The 18883-nt window shown below is 43.7% G+C and overlaps 2 protein-coding genes across 2 annotated transcripts in view; one reads left to right on the top strand and one right to left on the bottom strand.

Moving 5' to 3' along the window:
- Window positions 1-6942: 6942 nt before the first annotated feature.
- On the bottom strand, window positions 6943-9768 carry LOC123089591 (KHG/KDPG aldolase). The gene is made up of 10 exons (XM_044511229.1): window positions 9573-9768; window positions 9401-9455; window positions 9145-9180; window positions 8997-9041; window positions 8640-8723; window positions 8244-8309; window positions 8098-8136; window positions 7756-7855; window positions 7248-7529; window positions 6943-7157 (listed from the first exon to the last, which is right to left on the bottom strand). Exons 1-9 carry the CDS (start codon window positions 9701-9703, stop codon window positions 7378-7380), a joined length of 708 nt encoding a protein of 235 aa, XP_044367164.1. The 5' UTR covers window positions 9704-9768; the 3' UTR covers window positions 6943-7157; window positions 7248-7377.
- Window positions 9769-12947: 3179 nt separating this feature from the next.
- Window positions 12948-18883, top strand: part of LOC123090346 (MADS-box transcription factor 50-like) — a 79094-nt gene continuing 73158 nt past the window's right edge. The window contains exon 1 of the mRNA XM_044511688.1: window positions 12948-13129. Within this exon, the coding sequence (XP_044367623.1) occupies window positions 12948-13129 (182 nt within the window). The remainder of the gene's footprint in view (window positions 13130-18883) is intronic.

Below are 18883 nucleotides of genomic sequence, written 5' to 3' on the forward strand. Positions count from 1 at the left end.
GCCTCAGATCAGGCACACAATCCTTCAGGATTTTCTGTTGAAAAACATAGTAATAACTTCGTAGTTAGCAATGTAGTTTAGTTTTAGAAGAATTTATGCAAAAGATGCACGGATGTCGTAATAGTAAAAAAATCTTACCATGCCATCTCCATGGATGTTACCGTAGTTCAACACGTGCACTAGCGGCACGTATTGACCATAATGTGCAGGAATTTGATAATTGATATTGTAAATCTCAACATCATTAATAAATGATATAAGATGATCTTTCTCCCGATAAGTTAATTTTGTGCCATTGGTGTAGTAGGTTCTCTCTACCATCTTTCGTACATTTTTTGAAGAAAGAAAATAAGTTGTTAATGGAAATAAGCTGTCAACTATTTTGAAATAAACAATATAAATCATTTACTAAATATGTTTGAGAAACTCACATAGAGGTAGAAGTGGAAGCGTATCAACAAGGATCCAAATGCCATCGTCATGATCACCAAGATCGAAGGTGACATACATACCCTCCTGGAAATCATATGCCTTGCACAGTGCTTCCCAATTCGAGCAACCAAAATGAGTTACAATCTCTGAATTGTATAGCTTTACAGCCAAATCATAACCATGATGGGTCCTTAGATGAATTATCTTTGTCTCCATATTTTCATGATCTTTGAAATCCAGATGCTTCAAGACATAGCGTCTTGCATGACATGGGATAAGCTAGTCGAATTGTCGAAGATGAAAATTACACATTGAAGAAGCATAAAATCATGCTTCATTACGAAAAAAAGACTTGTCGTTGCATACCATTTCGACATCGAAGGTCTTATCAAGCTTAACACTGAAGCATCGACCGTCTACTAGGTGAGGCCTATCGCATAGACCCGGTCGTCGCCGCACCAGTCGCACTTCGGGATCCTATCATCATTGTCAGACATTTCCTATGTCCATAATTCAAAGATTAAACTTATAAAATTAAATATATGTACTACAAAAACTAAATTTGATCATTATTATTTATCATGGGTTGACTGTCGGTCTGTCGAGTCTTTTCTTGAAAACTCCCATCTCATCTCATGTGGTGTATATGGTGGACACTTCCTCGCAGTTATTTCGGCCGTCGGTGATGGTAGCTCCTCCCTTCATTCCCGAGTGCATTACACAAAAATGTCTAGCACACGGGAATGAAGGAGAAGCGACCCCCATGACAACATCCGGGATTTTTCCTCCTCTCTCATATATGGTGGACACACTCCCTCGCTGATTTTTCGACCGTCGGTGATGGTCGTTACTCCTCCTTCCCCTAGTGCATAACAAAGGTCTTTCTACAAAACCCGGGCCACTCGATATTTCCTACATATTCTAGCACAAGTCATGCCAAAATTCATGGGAAAATCCGGCATGACCTTTTCTAAAAAGGACATATAACGAGAGCCTGAAATTTGCCGGAATGGAAATTAATCAACAATTCAGCAAAACATAGGCAACTGTGAGGTGTTCCCTACAAACATAGGTCACTCATGTAGCTACTGCTCTACTACAACTATCAAAACATCTACATCATCATCGACATGGGGATTTGGCTGGTCTCACCTCGAGGTCAGAGATGGTCGGTGACGAGGACGACGGCGGGGATGATGTAGGGGCTCCTTGATTTCTGCAAAAATAAAATATAAACAAAATCATTATTATCCTCATCTTAGGACTTAGTGAAACCCTATGTCTAAAACATCGTACTTCTAGCCCTACCATTACTAAAAATACCTTGTTATAACCCTAAAAATTAAAAAGACCAATGAATTTACTAAAAATACCCTAGTTCTAGCCCTAACATCTGTCCATCCATCGATCTATCTATATTTCCTCATAAACCCTAGAAAAATGCCCTGGTTTTTTAACTACTGTCTACTTCTTGAATCATAGAAAAATGGCATAATTACACATAACTTAGAAAAAATCCCATTCTATTAAAAATATCTACATTTACTTATTTTTTCAATTCTATTCATAAAACCTACATTTGCTAAAAAAATCTCATATAGCATAATACATTTCTGTACCTAAAAATTTATATTACTAAATTCTTTTACTAAAAAATTCTATACCTGAACTTTTATACAAAGAGAGGTGGAGGAGGAGGATCGAGGAGGAGGGAGGAGTGAGGGCTTCGGGCGGCTGGGGGAGGGAGTAGAGAGGAGTGCAGTAGGAGGAGGGAGGAGGGAGCAGGGTGGTCGTAGGAGGGAGGAGGGAGGAGGGCCGCCGACGGGAGGAGGAAGGAGAGAGGATGGCCGCCATAGGAAGGAGAGAGGAGGGCAGCGAGAGGAGGAGGGAGGGAGGCAGATACCTTGGGACGCTGGTGGGTGACGGCGGGCGAAGGCTGCGACGGTAGGCGATGGCGGCGACGGCGCGCGGCGGAGTGGCGAGTGAGAGTGTAAGGGGGAGAGTGAGGACGCACGCAGGCCAGGTGTGGATAAGGTGCCCCGCAGTACGTAGTAGCACTGGTCTGTAACAACCACTACTGCTATGATCTTTAGCAGTAGCTCGTTAAGGGAAAGAACGCTACTGCTATGATCATTAGCGGTAGCGCTTCTATAGTACCAGCGCTACTACTAAGGTTAAGCATGTAAAAAGCATCAAATTAAAAATAATCATTGGTCATCAATGATCTGATTGTATATATAGAATCTAAATTATCAGTATGAATTTTCGCCGGTTTAGGAACCGACGAAGATTCATATTGTCACAGATCCTACAAATAGAGGTCAATGAAGACCAAGTGGTTATGGTAGTTTGAGAAGCACCATATTTAAGGTGGTAGGAGGGGACTGAATTTAGCAGTAGCGCTGGTTGGAGTAACACGCTATTGCTAAGTACAATAGCAGTAGCGCTTTTTGCGTATGCGCGCTACTAGTATACCTAGCCTGCCGGCAACGGTCTAGCAATTATAGTAGTAGCATGTTTTATAACTTCAGCACTACTGCTATGTGCATAGTAGCAGCGCTCTTTCTGCCTAAGTGCTACTGCTAAATAGTAGCAGCGCTGCCTTTTAAAAAGCGCTACTGGAAAGCTCCTGTGTATAAGGTTTTCCCAAGTAGCGGGTGTCCGAATATCATCGTCATATATATCAATCTTTACCTCCGGACCATTCCGGAGCTACTCGTCATGTCTGTGGTCTCATCCGTGACTCTGAACAACATTCGGTCACCAAATCATATAACTCATATAACACTATATAGTCAACGAACGTTAAGCGTGCGGACCCTATGGGTTCAAGAACTATGTAGACATGACCGAGATACTTATCTGGTTAATAACCAATAGCGGAACCTAGGTGCCCATAATGGCTCTTACATATTCTACAAAGATCTTTATCGGTCGAATCATATGACAACATATGTAATTCTCTTTACAATCGGTATGTTACTTGTCCGAGATTTGATCATCGGTATCTTCATACCTAGTTCAATTTCGCAAGGTTGTCAGGATCGCGATTTTGAATCGGATCGGAGCTCTGGTGGTCGGATCGCAAATCGTAGAATCTTCACTATCAGGATCGTAGAAACGTAGATTGTATGAACTAAAAACGTAGAATCATAGGGGTTAGTTTGGATTGTAAATTCATAGAATCGTATAACAGAATCGTGATTCTGACAACCTTGCAATTTCATTACCCGCAAGTCTCTTTACTCGTTTCGTAATACATCATTTTGCAACTAACTTCTTAGTCGCTTTGCTTGCAAGGCTTCTTATGATGTGTATTACCGAGAGGACCCAAAGGTACCTCTCCGATACTCGGAGTGACAAATCCTAATTTCGATCTATGCCAACTCAACAAACACCTTCGGAAATACCTGTAGAGCATCTTTATGATCATTCAGTTATGTTGTGACGTTTGATAAAAGACAAGGTATTCCTTCGTTATCCAGGAGTTGCACAATCTCATAGTCGAAGGAATATGTATTTGTCATCAACAAGCAATAACAATAAACTGAACGATCAATATGCTAAGCTAACAGATGGATCTTGTCCATCACATCATTCTCCTAATGATGTGATCTCGTTATCAAATGACAACACATGTCTATGATTAGAAAATCTTAACCATCTTTGATCAACGAGCTAGTCTAGTACTACCTCCGTCCGGGTTTAGAGGGTCGATTGGCCAACGAGCTTTGTACGGAGTTACTAGGTCGGGTGTTTAATTGTGTTGCGCATGCAAGCAAGAAAGTGAAGTAAGCTGCTGCATGCATGTAGTTCATTGGAGCATGCAAGGAGGTGAGAGAAGCACAAGGAGGCAGGCGAGAGAAATAGGCTGCGGCAGGCTAACATGCAGGCTATCCATAGGACGGAGACTGGCAGGTGAGTGAATGCATGAAGGTTTTTGGGGTGGATCAAAGCACTACTTTAGTTAAAAAGACAAGTGCCTTGGTACTAGAGATCTGGTTTTTCGGACCTCTGTACCGGACAGAGGTAGTAGAGGCTTACTAGAGACACGGTATTTGTTTATGTATTCACACATGTATTTAAGTTTTTGATCAATACAATTCTAGCATGAATAATAAACCTTTATCATGAATAAAAAATATAAAATAAAAACTTTATTATTGCCTTTAGGGCATATTTCCTTCATCGTGAGCACATTTTTTCCTTTCAGAAAAATGCACGTCCGTACCTCTCGCGAAAGCAAAACCGTGCCTCTCATGAAAGGAAAAAAAATAGAAAATGTTTTTTTCCGTTTCCAAGAGGCACGGCCGTGCTTCTCGCGGAAGCACAACCGTGCCTCTCGCGGAAGCAAAATCGTGCCTCTCGCCGAAGGGAAAGAAACAGTAAACGCATTTTTTTTCCGAGAGGCACGGCCGTTCCTCTCGCTAAAGCACAACCATGCGTCTTGCGAAAGCAAAACCTTGCCTCTCATGAAAGAAAAGAAACAAAAAACACTTTTTGGGGGGTTTCCGAGGGGCGCGGTCGTGCCTCTCGCGAAAGCACAACCGTGCCACTCACGGAAGCAAAACCATGCCTCTCGCTGAAGGAAAAACCCGAAAACACGTTCATTTTTCTCGTTTACGAGAGGGATGGCCGCGCCTCTCGCAAAAGCAAAACCGTGTCTCTCGCGGAAGAAAAAAATATGTTTTTCCCCGCAATTTTTTTGTCCTTTTTTTGGTCCAAACACTAAGAAAGACCGGTGGAAAACCAAAAAGTCAAAAAAAATATGAAACAAACCATTTAAAAAGCCGAAATTGCGTGTGAAAAAATAAAAAAAATCCTGACGGTGCGCCCAGAGCGCGCGCTCTCAGCTCACCCCCAAATGATCGTTGGGAGACTTCTGAAGGAGCGGTCACCAACTAGTTGCTCCCCGAATGTAGCGAGCGAGAGGTTTGCCTCACCACAGGGAGATGAGTTGGATCCGGTCCATGAAGTATCAAATTTTTCTCCTAGCACACCCTGTGAGGTGTTTGAGACGCGGACTAGGTACTATTTTAATCCTATTTATCATTAGTTTTTTTCGCTTTCACTTTTTATTTAATATTTTGAAATCTTATAGAAATATATTTTTTGAAATATTTTTAGTTTACTATTTTTATGAAAATGTATGGGTGCTAAAAATGTTCATTGGGTATTTGAAAAAATAGTCATCGTGCATTAGAAAATTGTCAGCATGTATTTCATAAAACTTTGATGTTGTAATTAAAAATGTTCATCATTTATTAAGTAATATTCGTCATGTATTGCAGAAAATATTCTTCACTTGTTTATAAACGTTAATCATGTATTAAGAAGATGTTCTTTGTGTTTTAGAAAATGTTCATCATTTATTCATTAAAATATTCATTGTCTGCTAAAAGATGTTCAACATCCTAAACTATGTCCATTGTGTATTAAAAATGTATACTAGTATTTCAGAAAATACACATTGTGTGTTAAAGCTGTTCATCGTGTACTTAAAAAATATTCATCTTTTATCAAAAAATTAAGCATGTACCAAAAAAATCATGTTATGGGCATTTTATATTTTCCTAAGAAAGAAACAAAAAAAAATTAGAACAAGAAAAACAAAGAAATAAAAAGAAACAGGGAAAGCACAAGAAAACATAAAAAGAATAAAATGAAAAAGGGGGAAATGCTCAGCATGTACTACAGATCGTTCATCTTGCATTACTAAAAATGTATATAGAAAATTCTGTGCAATATTTCTGAAAACAATATGACATATTTGAAAATACACAAGGTCTTTTGAAATACATGACACACGTTTTCAAAGAAACGACGAACATTTTGAAATACTTGATGAACATTTTTTTTACTAGCTAAACTATGTTTATACCTGAAACTGCAAACGTGTAATTAAACGTATATTCATGATGTTCTTTTTGTTTTTGGTTGATTTTAAAGGATTATTTCCTCTTCTGTCTTTTCCTATTCCATTTTACTGATATGACTTCATATAACAACATGTTCTTCTGCTATGAACTTGTGCCGAACAGAGACAACGACAAGGATGCGCCATCACCATCTTGAGCCTTGCCCATTTGCTGCTGCTGCTGCACTTTGGTATGTAGTGCAATGTAACCCCACCCACGCCCAACTGGCTACCCACGTACGTATGAAACAATCTGAATTTCCTGATTGATCCTGGTCATCAATCGCTTCAGGTACGATAACACCACATGCGAGTGGATGTGCAGGCTGTCCAACAACTCGAGCAGCGGCGGCCTGCAGGTGCGGCTCGGCGGCAATTACGACTGCTGCCACGTGGGCTGCCGCTGCTCCTTCTGCATCTCTGTCTACAGAGTGGGTGCCGGACATGGCATGCGTGCTGCCGCCACTGCTGCTCTGTAGCCGATCACGCTATGCAGCCTTCTTGTGCTGGTGGTGATGCTGGTCTAGTTCAGAGTTACCCCCGTAGCCGTGCACTGTGCGTGCGTGAGGTTCAGAGTTTCTTCAGGATGCATGTAGTAGTGTTGGAGCTGGGTACTTACTAGGCATAAAAAAAGTTGATAACAGTCAATGAATGTGGACTTGTGGAGTGGTAGTAGCAGTTGAATGAGATTGGACTAATTTCCTATGTTAACTAGCCATCTGTCGCCCAGCAACGGTGGCGAGCCGACTGAAGAGACAGTGCCAGGCGGTGAGGGCTTCAGTACCAGGGAAACAGAACTGGCTTCTTCCTGAAAAGAGATATCATTCTGGATTAGTTTTCTTCGGAACAGATTAAACCATTTCTGTTCTACCCGTTGATAAGATTTCAGTTGTCTTACCTCTTCTCATGCAGAGCAGGGAATGTAAGTGGATGGTATTGTTAATCCCAAGCCAAGCAGTATTAGGCAAGCACTTTCTCCCGTTTTCTGAACTGCAATGGTTGCACACTACTCGGTTTTTGGTTTTGCCTCATCTTCCACACCGTGATGCCTGCAAAGTGGCCTGGTTTGCGAGTGCTGAAATTCCAATGAAATCCCTTTCTCTCATCAACTCTTTGTCGAAGATAGCATCGGACAGCACCACTGCAGATGCCCCTGCCTCCATGTACGACTTGATTGAACCTGTATACGACAGTGGCCATAGCATCAGAGAGAATAGTTTCATACAGCTAACCGATATCTACACTTTGAATAACTTGCGTAATTACTCTGTGTCTTTGAAAGAGTCTCAGTGTTATGAAACAAACACTTCAAGGTTGCTACTTAGACACCAACAGAATATACGGATGATATTTGCAAAAAGAGGAAAACAAAATAGGGACGATGGATACTAGACTACACCACTTACCTATAGTAATTCCTTGCGAAGCAACCATTGGTACAAGAGGAAATGGTTTCTTTAGAGCAGACATGTACATCTCTCCACCCATCACTGAAACTGGATACACCTAATTAAAGTAGACCAGACAAACCAACCAGTGTCAGACGCCTATAAACAGAATGGAAAACCAAAACAGTTTTCATTACAAAATGCAGTGACACATTTTGGTGATTAATACACAATAAAAATGATTGCAGGAACGTACATTGTTTAACAATGTCTGATAAAAACAATATTGTCAGAATATATTGGTAATGCTCTGATCTATGTCTACTGTAACTACAAGAGGAGGGTTACAAGTCATGAAACCTTAAGGACTTTAGCACCAGCATTGCAAGCAGATATAACCTGCAAAACCAAATATAACAAACATGTGAGAGTAAATATTAGGCCGCACTACTCTAAATTGCACCAATAAACTTCATGCAAGTTTATATGTGGTATGTGGTACATACCTCAGTTGGTGTCAGCACTCCTGGAATATACAGAACTTCACTTCCATCAAGATCATGAAGTATTTCCTTAAACAATAAGATTGAAAGAATCGATTAACATTTATATACTGTATAGGATGCAAACACTACAATCACCAAATAGCAGATGACAGATTTCTATTAGATATGTCGAAGTAATTGCATGCCAAGGGATAGAATGTCCAACATTAAATTATTGGCACCCTAAAGTCTAAACTACAAGCCTATAAGGATCTCTAATATCAAATGTGTTACATTGCCAAACTGTACATGGAATGTCCCTAGTGATGTGTATAAGCAGTAATCGCAGACTATGGGAAACATGTGTATTTCTAGCAAAATAAACATTATTACAAATGCAATAGTACTAACTCTTACCATGACTGTGCCAGGGCTCATGAGAAACTGTGCACCAGCTCTAATGGCTTTCCTTGCATCATCAGCATTGAGGACCGTACCAACCTAAGTGCAGGGTGCAGAAAAAACAGAACGTATCATGAGCAACTTAACATTGTTGCTAACAGTTAGCGTACCTGGGGTTGCGTTGGACAGCTCAGTTCAATTGTAAAATTGTAGAAGCTATTGACATGGTACTTGGTAATAAGAGTATAATGTTTTTTAGATTACATAAAAAGGATCAGACTTGATGCTAAAAAGCAGTTAGCTGTTAGCTGACAAGCCATATGTGTTCAGGCAATGAGGCAAAAAATCTACCAAGTAATGCCTGAAACTCACCCCAAATGTCAAGGAAGGGTAACTCTTGCGAAGATCCTCAACAACCTGCTAGAAGATCTACCAATCAATCAAAATGCTAGCAAAGAGAGCAACGATAATGGTAGAAGGGCAAAATTTTCAGAAGAATGGCGAGAAAGGCCCCACCCACCTCTAGCACTCCAGGAGTGGACATGACAATTTCTAGCTGAAGAACATTGCACATGTTTGTTAGCACCAGGGACAAGAAATGAAGCACCAAAACAATACTAGCTAGCATGTACAGTACCATGGATGGTTCCTCCAAGGATCCGTCCAGAAAAGATAGAATTAAGTACAAGCAAACAACAGACCCAGAACGCGCGCAGAGCACCCTGCCACTCCACGCACCCAACAAACCGGAGAACGCATCGGAGCAACTGACTCACCACCGAGACGCCGCCGCGAACGGCCGCGTGGGCCGCCTGCATCGCCGTCTCGCCACTGCATAGAAGCCACACCAACAGAGGAAAGAACAGAAGGGTCAGCTAGCTCCAGTGAGGCCAAACGCCGAACAGGTGGCGGGCAGCGTGAACAGGGTGAAATCAGCCTTCTGCTTACTCTTGCGCGCGGAGGCAGGCGATGACGCGCGAGCGCAGTATGGCGGCGAGCGCTTTCGGTGGCCGCGGCGGGTCTCGCCGGCGAGACTGCGAGCCGGGAAGAGGCAGCTGTGCGGCGGCGACGACGAGCATCCTGGTTCCCGGAGCGAGTGACCGCCAAGTGCTGACCGGTGTAGCTGTAGGAAAGCGTATCCTGTCCCGTGAAACGGAAGAACTGATGCACCTACTCCTTATCAGCCGTTGGATGTGAAAGAAGGAGCAGGATACCGTCAGGATGTGGGCCAATGGAACATTTGCAGAAGAAAACCCACGTTTGAAAGTTTCAAAAAGTACGAGAAAAATACGAGATGTTAAGAGGGTGATGTTCTATTATCATGCGGAACTTCAAGTTAAAACACACTATGGGTGGCGAGCTATGAAAAAGAAAAACAAATTCAACAAGGAATAGTGTCATTACTATTCGGCACAATTCAATTTTTGTAGCTCACATCCCGTAATGTTTCTGAATTTGGAATTTCGCATTATCCTCTTAATGTCCCTATTTTTCAGATTCTCCCGAAACTATAAAAAATCGTTTTCGCGTGGTTTTGACCGGTTACACTAAATATTGGTTTCCATGTGATATTTTTCCTTCTAACCTTGATGAACCATCTCTCTCCCATGTTCTAGTCTGTACACTCTTCCTTTAGCTAATCGTTCTGCTAGAGGTATCACTCGATGAGGTATTGCTATCCTTCTGTGATTCTTTTTGGGAGCTTAAAAATAGAGAAGTCATTACAATCTCAAACTACCTTCAAAATCTAAAATACAACTCTGAACTACGAAACCGTCTGATTTACAACCCTCAACTTTCAAAACCGAAAAATAACAACCCTGGGCTGATTTTTGACATGTATTGGCTGGTTTTGACCAGTCAAAATCCCAGTCAACATTAAAAAGCAAAAAAAGTTTTATAATATAGCAGCCCGAGTCGTCTCCTTCTCCTTGGGAAGTGGATCCTATAACATGAAGAAACTCAAGGAAAGTTACCTAAACTACAATTCCCTAACTTCCCTCCTTCACTTCCATATGATTAATTGCACATGGAGTTGTACTTGATTGATGCCTCGCGTGGATCAAGGCTTCATTTAACTTAACTAGTTGTAGGTTGCCATGTTAAAACCATTAAACTTGTCATGCATCATGTTTATTGAGCATTATGCCATGCCTTGACTTGTCATACATCATGCTTGTGGATGGATACGTGCGGATGATGGCGTTGTCTGGAGCCGTGGTGGCACCGGCGACAGGCCTGGCAAGGTCGATGCGTCAGTGCCTGCTCTGGAGATGGAACGATGGAACACGTCGGCGGCAGCCACTGAGAGTGAACCGGACCTGTGTGTGCCCCAGCAACGTGACTTGGTTGGGGCCTCCGGCTTTAGATGTTAGGCTTTGATGTGATGCGTGTTTGGTATTCGGCTCAGATAATTGGCACCACTTCATCAAGTGGATATGAGTAGCAACAGATGTTGCTAAGATGGTGGCTTTAGACTATCTGATGTATTACTTTGTAAGGTCTTTGTGAATAATTAATAAAATGGTTGTATGCATTGCCCGGATGCAGAGGCCAGTGGTCATCCTCCTTTTCAAAGAAAATGTCATGCCTTGATTGTTTACCATGTCGTTTGCTTCTTTTCTAGTTTTGCTCCTTCTTGATAGTTCACGGTAACGTTTCGGATTGTGAGCGATCGTATGACAACTTCATGGATTTGATCTTCTTCAAAGAGTGATTCCAGGCACGGATGATCATTGGCATAGAACCAAGATTCGGTGACATGCCCATGGCATGTTATGCTTAACATGACCATTGGATCAAGATTGGATGGCCCCAATCGAATATTGTAGCAGCAGAACACTGTAGATGTAATGTATGCAGGGCACTATTCATAGATTCATGTAGAATGGGTATTGTAGGTGTGCACTGTTCATATCAATCTGGTCGCTGATTCTCGATCGGATGGTCTAGAGAGGGAGGGCATGTCACGGTTATAGTTCATTTCGTGACATGCTCTTACTGGATCTCAATCAAAAATTTAGGTCCAGATAATATGACCACGTTGTAAGGTTATTCATTCATTACCACTAGTAGAAAAATGCCCATTTGCCCACCGGGACTATAGGCCCTCCACGTATTTGAACTTTTTTCTCGATTTTCGAATTTCTGAATTATTTGTATTTAATCTCTAATCACCCCTCATCACTGCTCAATTATCTCTAATATATTATGCAGGTTTTTTTAATATATTATGCAGGTTTTTTCGACATCATATGCAAAAGATATGGCCGTTTTACTTTTTCATAACACTTTTTTTTTTGCAAAACATGTCCAAATTTAAGTTTTTTAATTTTCCTAACTATTAGATGTAGTAACATAACTATGTCTCAAAGGATTTTAATTTTTGAAGTTTTTATCGTTTTCTTTTGTTTTTTACAAACTGAAAAGGCGGTACATAGGGGGGGAGGGGATAGAGTTTGAAAATTGGCCTTTAGTCCCGGTTTGAGATATGAACCGAGACTAAAGGGCATCACACCCTTTAGTCCCGGTTCGTGTCTCAAACCGAGACTATAGGTCTAACCTTTGGTGTCGGTTCGAGACACGAACCGGGACTAAAGGGTGCGGAGTGGATCGGGACTAATGCCTTCCCAACACCTTAGCCGCTTGAACCGGGACTAATGCTTACATTAGTCCCGGTTCGTGATGCAACCGGGACTAATGTGTACATTGAGCTGTGATCAAAGCTCTGTTTTCTATTAGTGTACACATGTCCTTTTTAAGGGGAGATGCCACAAACATCGTTGTTCTGTAGATCATGTGATGTGCACCCTCAACATTTGAAGAAAAAGCGCAAAGCCCCACAACCCTACATATGTGTGGAATCGTTGGATATCTAAATCGTGCACGATGGTAGGACGGTGCGGCGGCAGGTGAAGGGAATTGATTCAAGCCCGAAAATACTACTATAGTACCAGCGCAAAAGCTTCTTCCTGACCTCCCTACTTGCCTCTCCCAGGCAGGGGACAGCCATCTAAAAACAGAAAAACAAGAAAGGAAAATGACAGCCAATTGACGCTAGCTTTGAATCGATGCTGTTCGCTTTGGGGGCATATTATATACTCAACCTCTTCTTCTTTTTCCTTATGACAGGGCATGGAAACGAGGTTTTGTCGTCTCTTAAAACGGCGCGCAACGCCACACCACCAGGCACATGCCACTTTTGGTGAGTCGTCCCACTCACTTTGCCTCCTAGATCTCCTGCCTCCAGGACGACCGGAGGAGGAGATTTTTCTGGGTAATTTGGTTTTGCATGCATTGGATCTGTGGCGGTGGTGGAAGAGGATGGCGCGTGGGAAGACACGGGTGAAGCTGATAGAGGACCGGACGAGCCGGCAGGTGGCCTTCTCTAAGCGCCGCAGAGGGTTGTGCAAGAAGGCCTTCGAGCTCTCCGTCCTCTGCGACGCCGAGGTCGCCCTCATCGTCTTCTCCCCCACCGGCAGGCTCTACAAATTCGCCAACGCCGGGTAATTAAGTAACCACCCCCTCCCGCTGGCCACGGTTTAAGTAACAAGCACTTACAAAAAATTTAAGAGGTGGACTAGACGTCAAAAACTGGCCTCGCGATGAAAAGGACGGTTAGAGCAAGAACCAAAGTAGAGCTACTCCGTCGATTCCAAAATAAGTGTCAAAATTTTAAACTAAGGTTAGTTCAACCGAACTTCAAAACTGCGACGTGTATTAGGGCATGTATAATGGTTGATAAGACAGTCTTATCTTAAGCCTTACATATAATTTAAAGATGACAAAAAATGATGTCTACAATGGGTCATTTATCTACTACCACTATAAAAAAAAAGAGCGGAGAATCAAACAATCAGACCCATCCATCAACAAGATCTAATGGCTCTTAATTCTCTGATGTTTAACGCTAAAAACACACATCAAGCCACTAAACCATCGATCGCAAACCCTGCCCTGCCGTTCAAAAAACAAAAAAAACTCTGGCAACAACGCACGAGGCACGACCTACTGCCCCCTCCCCCTCCCAACGAACGGCACAACACGGGCGGTTCCTCTCCTGCGCCGTTCGCCGCCCCGCCGTTGCTCCCGCAGCCGTTAGCCGCCGCTGTTTGCCGCCCGCCGCGCCCTTCGCCGCGGGTCGCCGCGGGCTGCATCGCCCTTCGCCGCCGGGGCCCGCCACGCCCTTCGCACTTCCCTCTGCTGAACTGCCCACCACTTGGCGGCCTCTCTCCAGGTCTCCTCGCCGCCTTCCCGACGCCCTCTCCAACGCGTTCTCGGCGGGGCTCCTCGCCCTCACTGGACCTTGCACACTCCTCGGCGCCGTCGCCCCCCCCCCCCCCCCCCCCCCCAACCCCGGGTCGGCGTCGTTGTTGTGCCCTCGCCGGCGCGCTTGTCGCCGGTCTTTCTAATCTACAGCAGCAACATCAGCTTCTGCGGGCGCGCAGACGCTAATCTGCATTCAAGGGAAGATGCATGTACACTCGTGGCTCATTTATTTGTTTTACTGTTTGTTTTGCAAATATTCTCTAATGCCAGCCATAGTAGGTTCTGCGGCGAACACCGTCCATGCTGCTAGCGATGTACGTGTGAGGAATAGAACGGAGCCATGGTGGAGAACGTCAGCACTCTTGTGGCTTTTGTGCTACCCATATGAGACTATGTCTCCCATCGCTAACTAAGGTAATTTTTCACCAATCCCACTACATGTTTGTCATAGTTACGAGATTCAGTTGATTGATGCTCGCAGCCATGATTCATGGTCAGTTGGACCAGATCGGACATGCTATCAGGTCCTTATTTCTGAAAGTTGGCTCTGTTTTGGTTATGGTTTTTATTGTATCTAAATAAACAATTTGATTTATGGCTTATGGTGAAGGCGAGAGGATATTCTTTCCATTGTGGTAATTGAAAGTTACATATGGAAGAGTATTATGTTAATTGAAAGTTACATATGGAAGAGTAGAATTTTCAGTTTCTTATTTTATTTTTACTGTCGATCGTTAAAGGAGAACTTTAGGTTTCTTATTTAGGTTGGACATTATCAGGAATCTTGTTCTGTCGCCTCTGCTTACTTTACTCTAAGGCAATATGTCCTTTTCTGAATTTATTCCAATATTGCAGAGCCTGTTCTATTTTTTTTCCTTTTGGCATGGACTAGGATTCACATTGAGTACTACAGTATTCTGTAGAGTACATGTCTGATTATTATTATTTTCCCTACACATATTCTATGGATGTGAAATAGGATAATCTGTACTGAATTTCTATCAACAACAACCGCCTCGATGAGGACACTGAATTTCTCTCCTGTGAGCAATCATTAATCTCCCACTATGTTCTTATTCCTCCATTGTGAATGATACGCCACGGTTTACAAATCTGATTGGTTCATGTATGGTGTAGCTGTGTTGCTGTGTATGACCAAAACAAGAGTCTTGATCTTGTGAAATCCCTATTGGCACTAGTGCAGAACCGGGCAATAGCACCGGTTCGTAAGGCCCTTTAATGCCGGTTCCATAACCGGCACTAAAGTGTGGGCACTAAAGGCCCCCCCCCCTTTAGTATCGGTTCAGCACGAACCGGTGCTAAAGGGCAACCACGTGGCACGAGCCAGCTCCGGGGGCCTGGAGCCCTTTAGTACCAGTTGGTAAGACCAACCGGTACTATAAGGTTTGGGTTTTTTTTAGTTTTATGATTTCTTTTTCATTTAATTTTGTGTTTCCATTTTAATTCTTTTTCTTTTGCTGGTATTTTACGATACTACACATTGTACACGTTATATATATATATATATATATATATATATATATATATATATATATAATTTCTAGTAGAACCAATCATGCATATATATATCATCAATGTCTCACAAACCACCATATTAATTAATTCACACATACACACATGTATAGCTATATACAATTTCTCCTACATATGCATGTTGCCTTCGGAGCCAGTGGCATTAGCCTAATTGGTGCCTTCGGAGCACGATGACAATTGGAAGTGGTTTTCATGGGGGCGGTAGCGGGTAATAGTATTCTCCCTTCGGATTTATGACCTGGTCGAGCAAAAATCCCGCTATTTCCTCTTGAAGTGCTTCTACGCGCTCCGTTTCTAGGAGCTTCTCCCGCACCTCTCTGAACTGTTAAGAAGGAGATCAATATGCATGTGTATTAGTTGTGTGACTAGATATCGATAATGGTGTAAAAATTGTGAATAGTGTTCTGACAAGCGTACCCATTCCTGTCTTTGAGATCTGCTCCTTTCGGACGCCATCATGCGAATGTTCTCGCAAACGCAGAATGCACACAGATCAGTCCCCTGCGCCTGCTTCAGGGCCTTTACGAGAATGGAATTTGATCAGATAATAATTAATCAAGCATGATAATTAAAGAGATGGCAGCTAGCTAGCTAGCTAGTACTACTTAATTACTTACCTTGGGTCGAAACCATTTAAGCTTTTTTTTCCATTCGCCTTCCGTGACGCTGATGAACCTTGCCCAAGCCCTGCCCGCCGACAAAGAAAATGAATAAAGGGGTTATTAAATAGTTCATATCATGAAATGACGAACTAAATAGGCCGAGATATATAGTTAATAATGATTGAAATTACCTGTTGACTATCCCAAACAAGATGTTATAGTCAGTATTTTCTTTGAGTAGTGAGTCCAGTATTTCAACTGTTCCGGCGTCAACTTTAATGATACACAAGATCCAGTGAAATCTGCATGCACACACGTTTGCATGTCTTAATTAAGCGGGCATATGTAAGCAAAAACATGTAGCTAGCTAGTAGGCAAAAACAGAGAATTTGTAGTACAAGACAGTGTGACTCACTGGAAGTTGTAAGGAAGTAGTATATCTTCATTGTATTTGAGGCGCTTCAAGAACTCTAGCATGTTGTCCTCTACGTCCTTTTGATGATGTGGATTTATTAGCCATGTGTATTCATTAACGGTGTTTGGGTCAATGAACCCAATGCCAAAGCGTCCACCTTTTCTCATTTCATACATCTTCATCCTGCATAATACCACAGAAAAGAATATAGTGAGGATAATTACAGGTAATGATTGATCAAAAGGATCACTACAGCTAGCTTGAGACTTAAATTACAGAAAGAAATCACTTACAGACAATAGCAACTGACGATAGATTTGTCGAGTGCGTCTTGATTGTATAACTGAAACAGTTCAGAATACTCAACGGACAGAGCTTTCTCATGGAAGTAATGCTCCTCCTTGACATTCACCATGAGGGACAATCGATCTGAAATCTTGGTAATGTTCATGTACCATTGATGCAATTCATACATTCTCGTTGGGAGGTTCTTGACCTTGTCTGGCTCGACCAAAGGTTGGCCCCGGACATATTTCCGTTTTATTTCATCCTCTCTAAGCACAGGCATGGGCTCGATCTCGAGGAGTTGTCCAACAGTGATGTTGAGAACTTCAGCCTGCATTATATGGTCCTTGGTTATTACCACATTGCCCACCTCGGGAACGTAAACTGTTTGCCCACAATAATATTGGGCGCGCGTACTGTCACGTGTTGTTGGCACAACAAGCGAGGGGATCGATTGCGCCGCCTGTTCTCCCAGCTGGGGAATGGTTTTCCCGCATTTTTTGACAGCTGCTTGTTGTTTGCTCGATCCCGAGCTCGCCTCCTTACGTAGACGTGCTCGATTTAACTTCCTGATGTGGCGCTCATAGTCTGTGTCAACAGGCTTGGGAGCTGGTGGTTGAGCCATACGAATGAAGTGGTCAATCGTTTCCTCAGGCACTTTCTCCCTTGGCGGCGGTGGCGGTTTCGGTGCAAAATGGGCTTCCACCTCGGCCTTCGATATGGCTGCGTTTTCCTCCTCGGACTTGTCATAAGGCCTCTGCGGAAGAGGCGTGAGGCTTGGACCATATTTATATCGCTTGCCTCCGCCTGTACTTCCTGTACTACCTCGACTCGTACCGCTACGCACCATAGCTGCGGGGTGTCTCTTCTGCGATTGCTGAGGCGGCGGAGACGGCTGACGGGGCTGAGTTGGACGAGGAGGAGTGGCCTGAAGCTGTGCCGGACTTGGAGGAGGAGTGGCCTGAGGTTGTGCCGGACTTGGAGGAGGAGTGGACGTCTGACGCTGTGGCGGACTTGGAGGAGGAGGAGTGGCCTGACACTTTGCCGGACTTGGAGGAGGAGTGGCCTGACACTTTGCCGGACTTGGTGGACTTGCAGGAGCGGGAGTCTGCTGACTCGGTGGCGGACTTCGACGAGGAGTCGGCTGACGCGGTGTCGGTGGCCTTCGAAAGATGATGCAATCCTTTTTCCATAGGATGATACGATGTTTGGCCTCTCCGAGAAAGTGCTCGCCGTCACCTCCAGGAATGTCAAGCTGTAGCTCCGAATATGGGTCCACCACCTCATCAACCAAGACACGAGCATAGCCCGCTGGAATCGGGTTGCAATGGAAGGTTGCCTCGGGGGATTTGTAAAAGCAACGACGTCCGCCACCTTAATGGGTATGTTCTTCATTTTGACGTGTAGCTCGCAGTTAGTGTTCTCCGTGATGTCATCCACGGGGTATCTATCCAGCATTGCGTCATCTAGGGCGGAACCCACGCTGCTTCTCGGCATGGATGGGGCGGTGCTATCCAATGCTGGATCATTCGCTAGCTGCTGCAGCTGCTGAGACCCCCTTTGCTGGGTAAGTGAGTCGATCTGCTCCTGCTGCCGCTGGAATTTGACTGCCAATTCCGCTTGACTTGCTTCTAGGCCTTGAAGGCGTTCATAGTCCCGCTTCCTCTGCTCCTCCTCCATCTTCCTCTTCTTCTCCTCCGCAATCTTCTTTCTCGCACGGGTTCTGTAGTCGGTGTTCCAGTCTGAAAACCCCTCATACCACGGAATAGCGCCCTTGCCTCGTGTTCTTCCCGGGTGTTCAGGATTTCCCAGGGCACGCGTAAGCTCGTCGTTCTCTCTGTTGGGCTGGAACACCCCCGATCGTGCCTCTTCTATTGCAACAAGTATCGCATCGTTGGCTCCCTTCAGACTTGCCCTCGTCGAAACATTGCCTGTCTTCGGGTCCAACTCCCCCCATGCGCATAGAACCAAGTCCTGACCCTGGGGGGCCAGCTCTTAGTAACCGGAGTGACACCTGCATCCTCCATCTCTTTCTCAGACTTATCCCACTTAGGCATTGCCACCGCATAGCCACCTGGCCCCAGCTTATGGAACTTATCCTTTTTTCGGCATTCTTCTTGTTTATTCTCGACCGT

The sequence above is a fragment of the Triticum aestivum genome, chromosome 4B, assembly GCF_018294505.1.
Source record: "Triticum aestivum cultivar Chinese Spring chromosome 4B, IWGSC CS RefSeq v2.1, whole genome shotgun sequence".
Taxonomy (NCBI): Eukaryota; Viridiplantae; Streptophyta; class Magnoliopsida; order Poales; family Poaceae; genus Triticum; species Triticum aestivum.

Bases quoted from the DNA above. Each gene is read 5' to 3' on its own strand.
- LOC123089591 (XM_044511229.1), bottom strand. From the start codon at position 9,703: ATGCTCGTCGTCGCCGCCGCACAGCTGCCTCTTCCCGGCTCGCAGTCT. The intron at 9,042-9,144 runs GTGGGTGGGGCC...ATCTTCTAGCAG, and splicing joins CCACTCCTGGAGTGCTAGAG to GTTGTTGAGGATCTTCGCAA. The intron at 8,310-8,639 runs GTAAGAGTTAGT...TTATTGTTTAAG, and splicing joins TGAGCCCTGGCACAGTCATG to GAAATACTTCATGATCTTGA.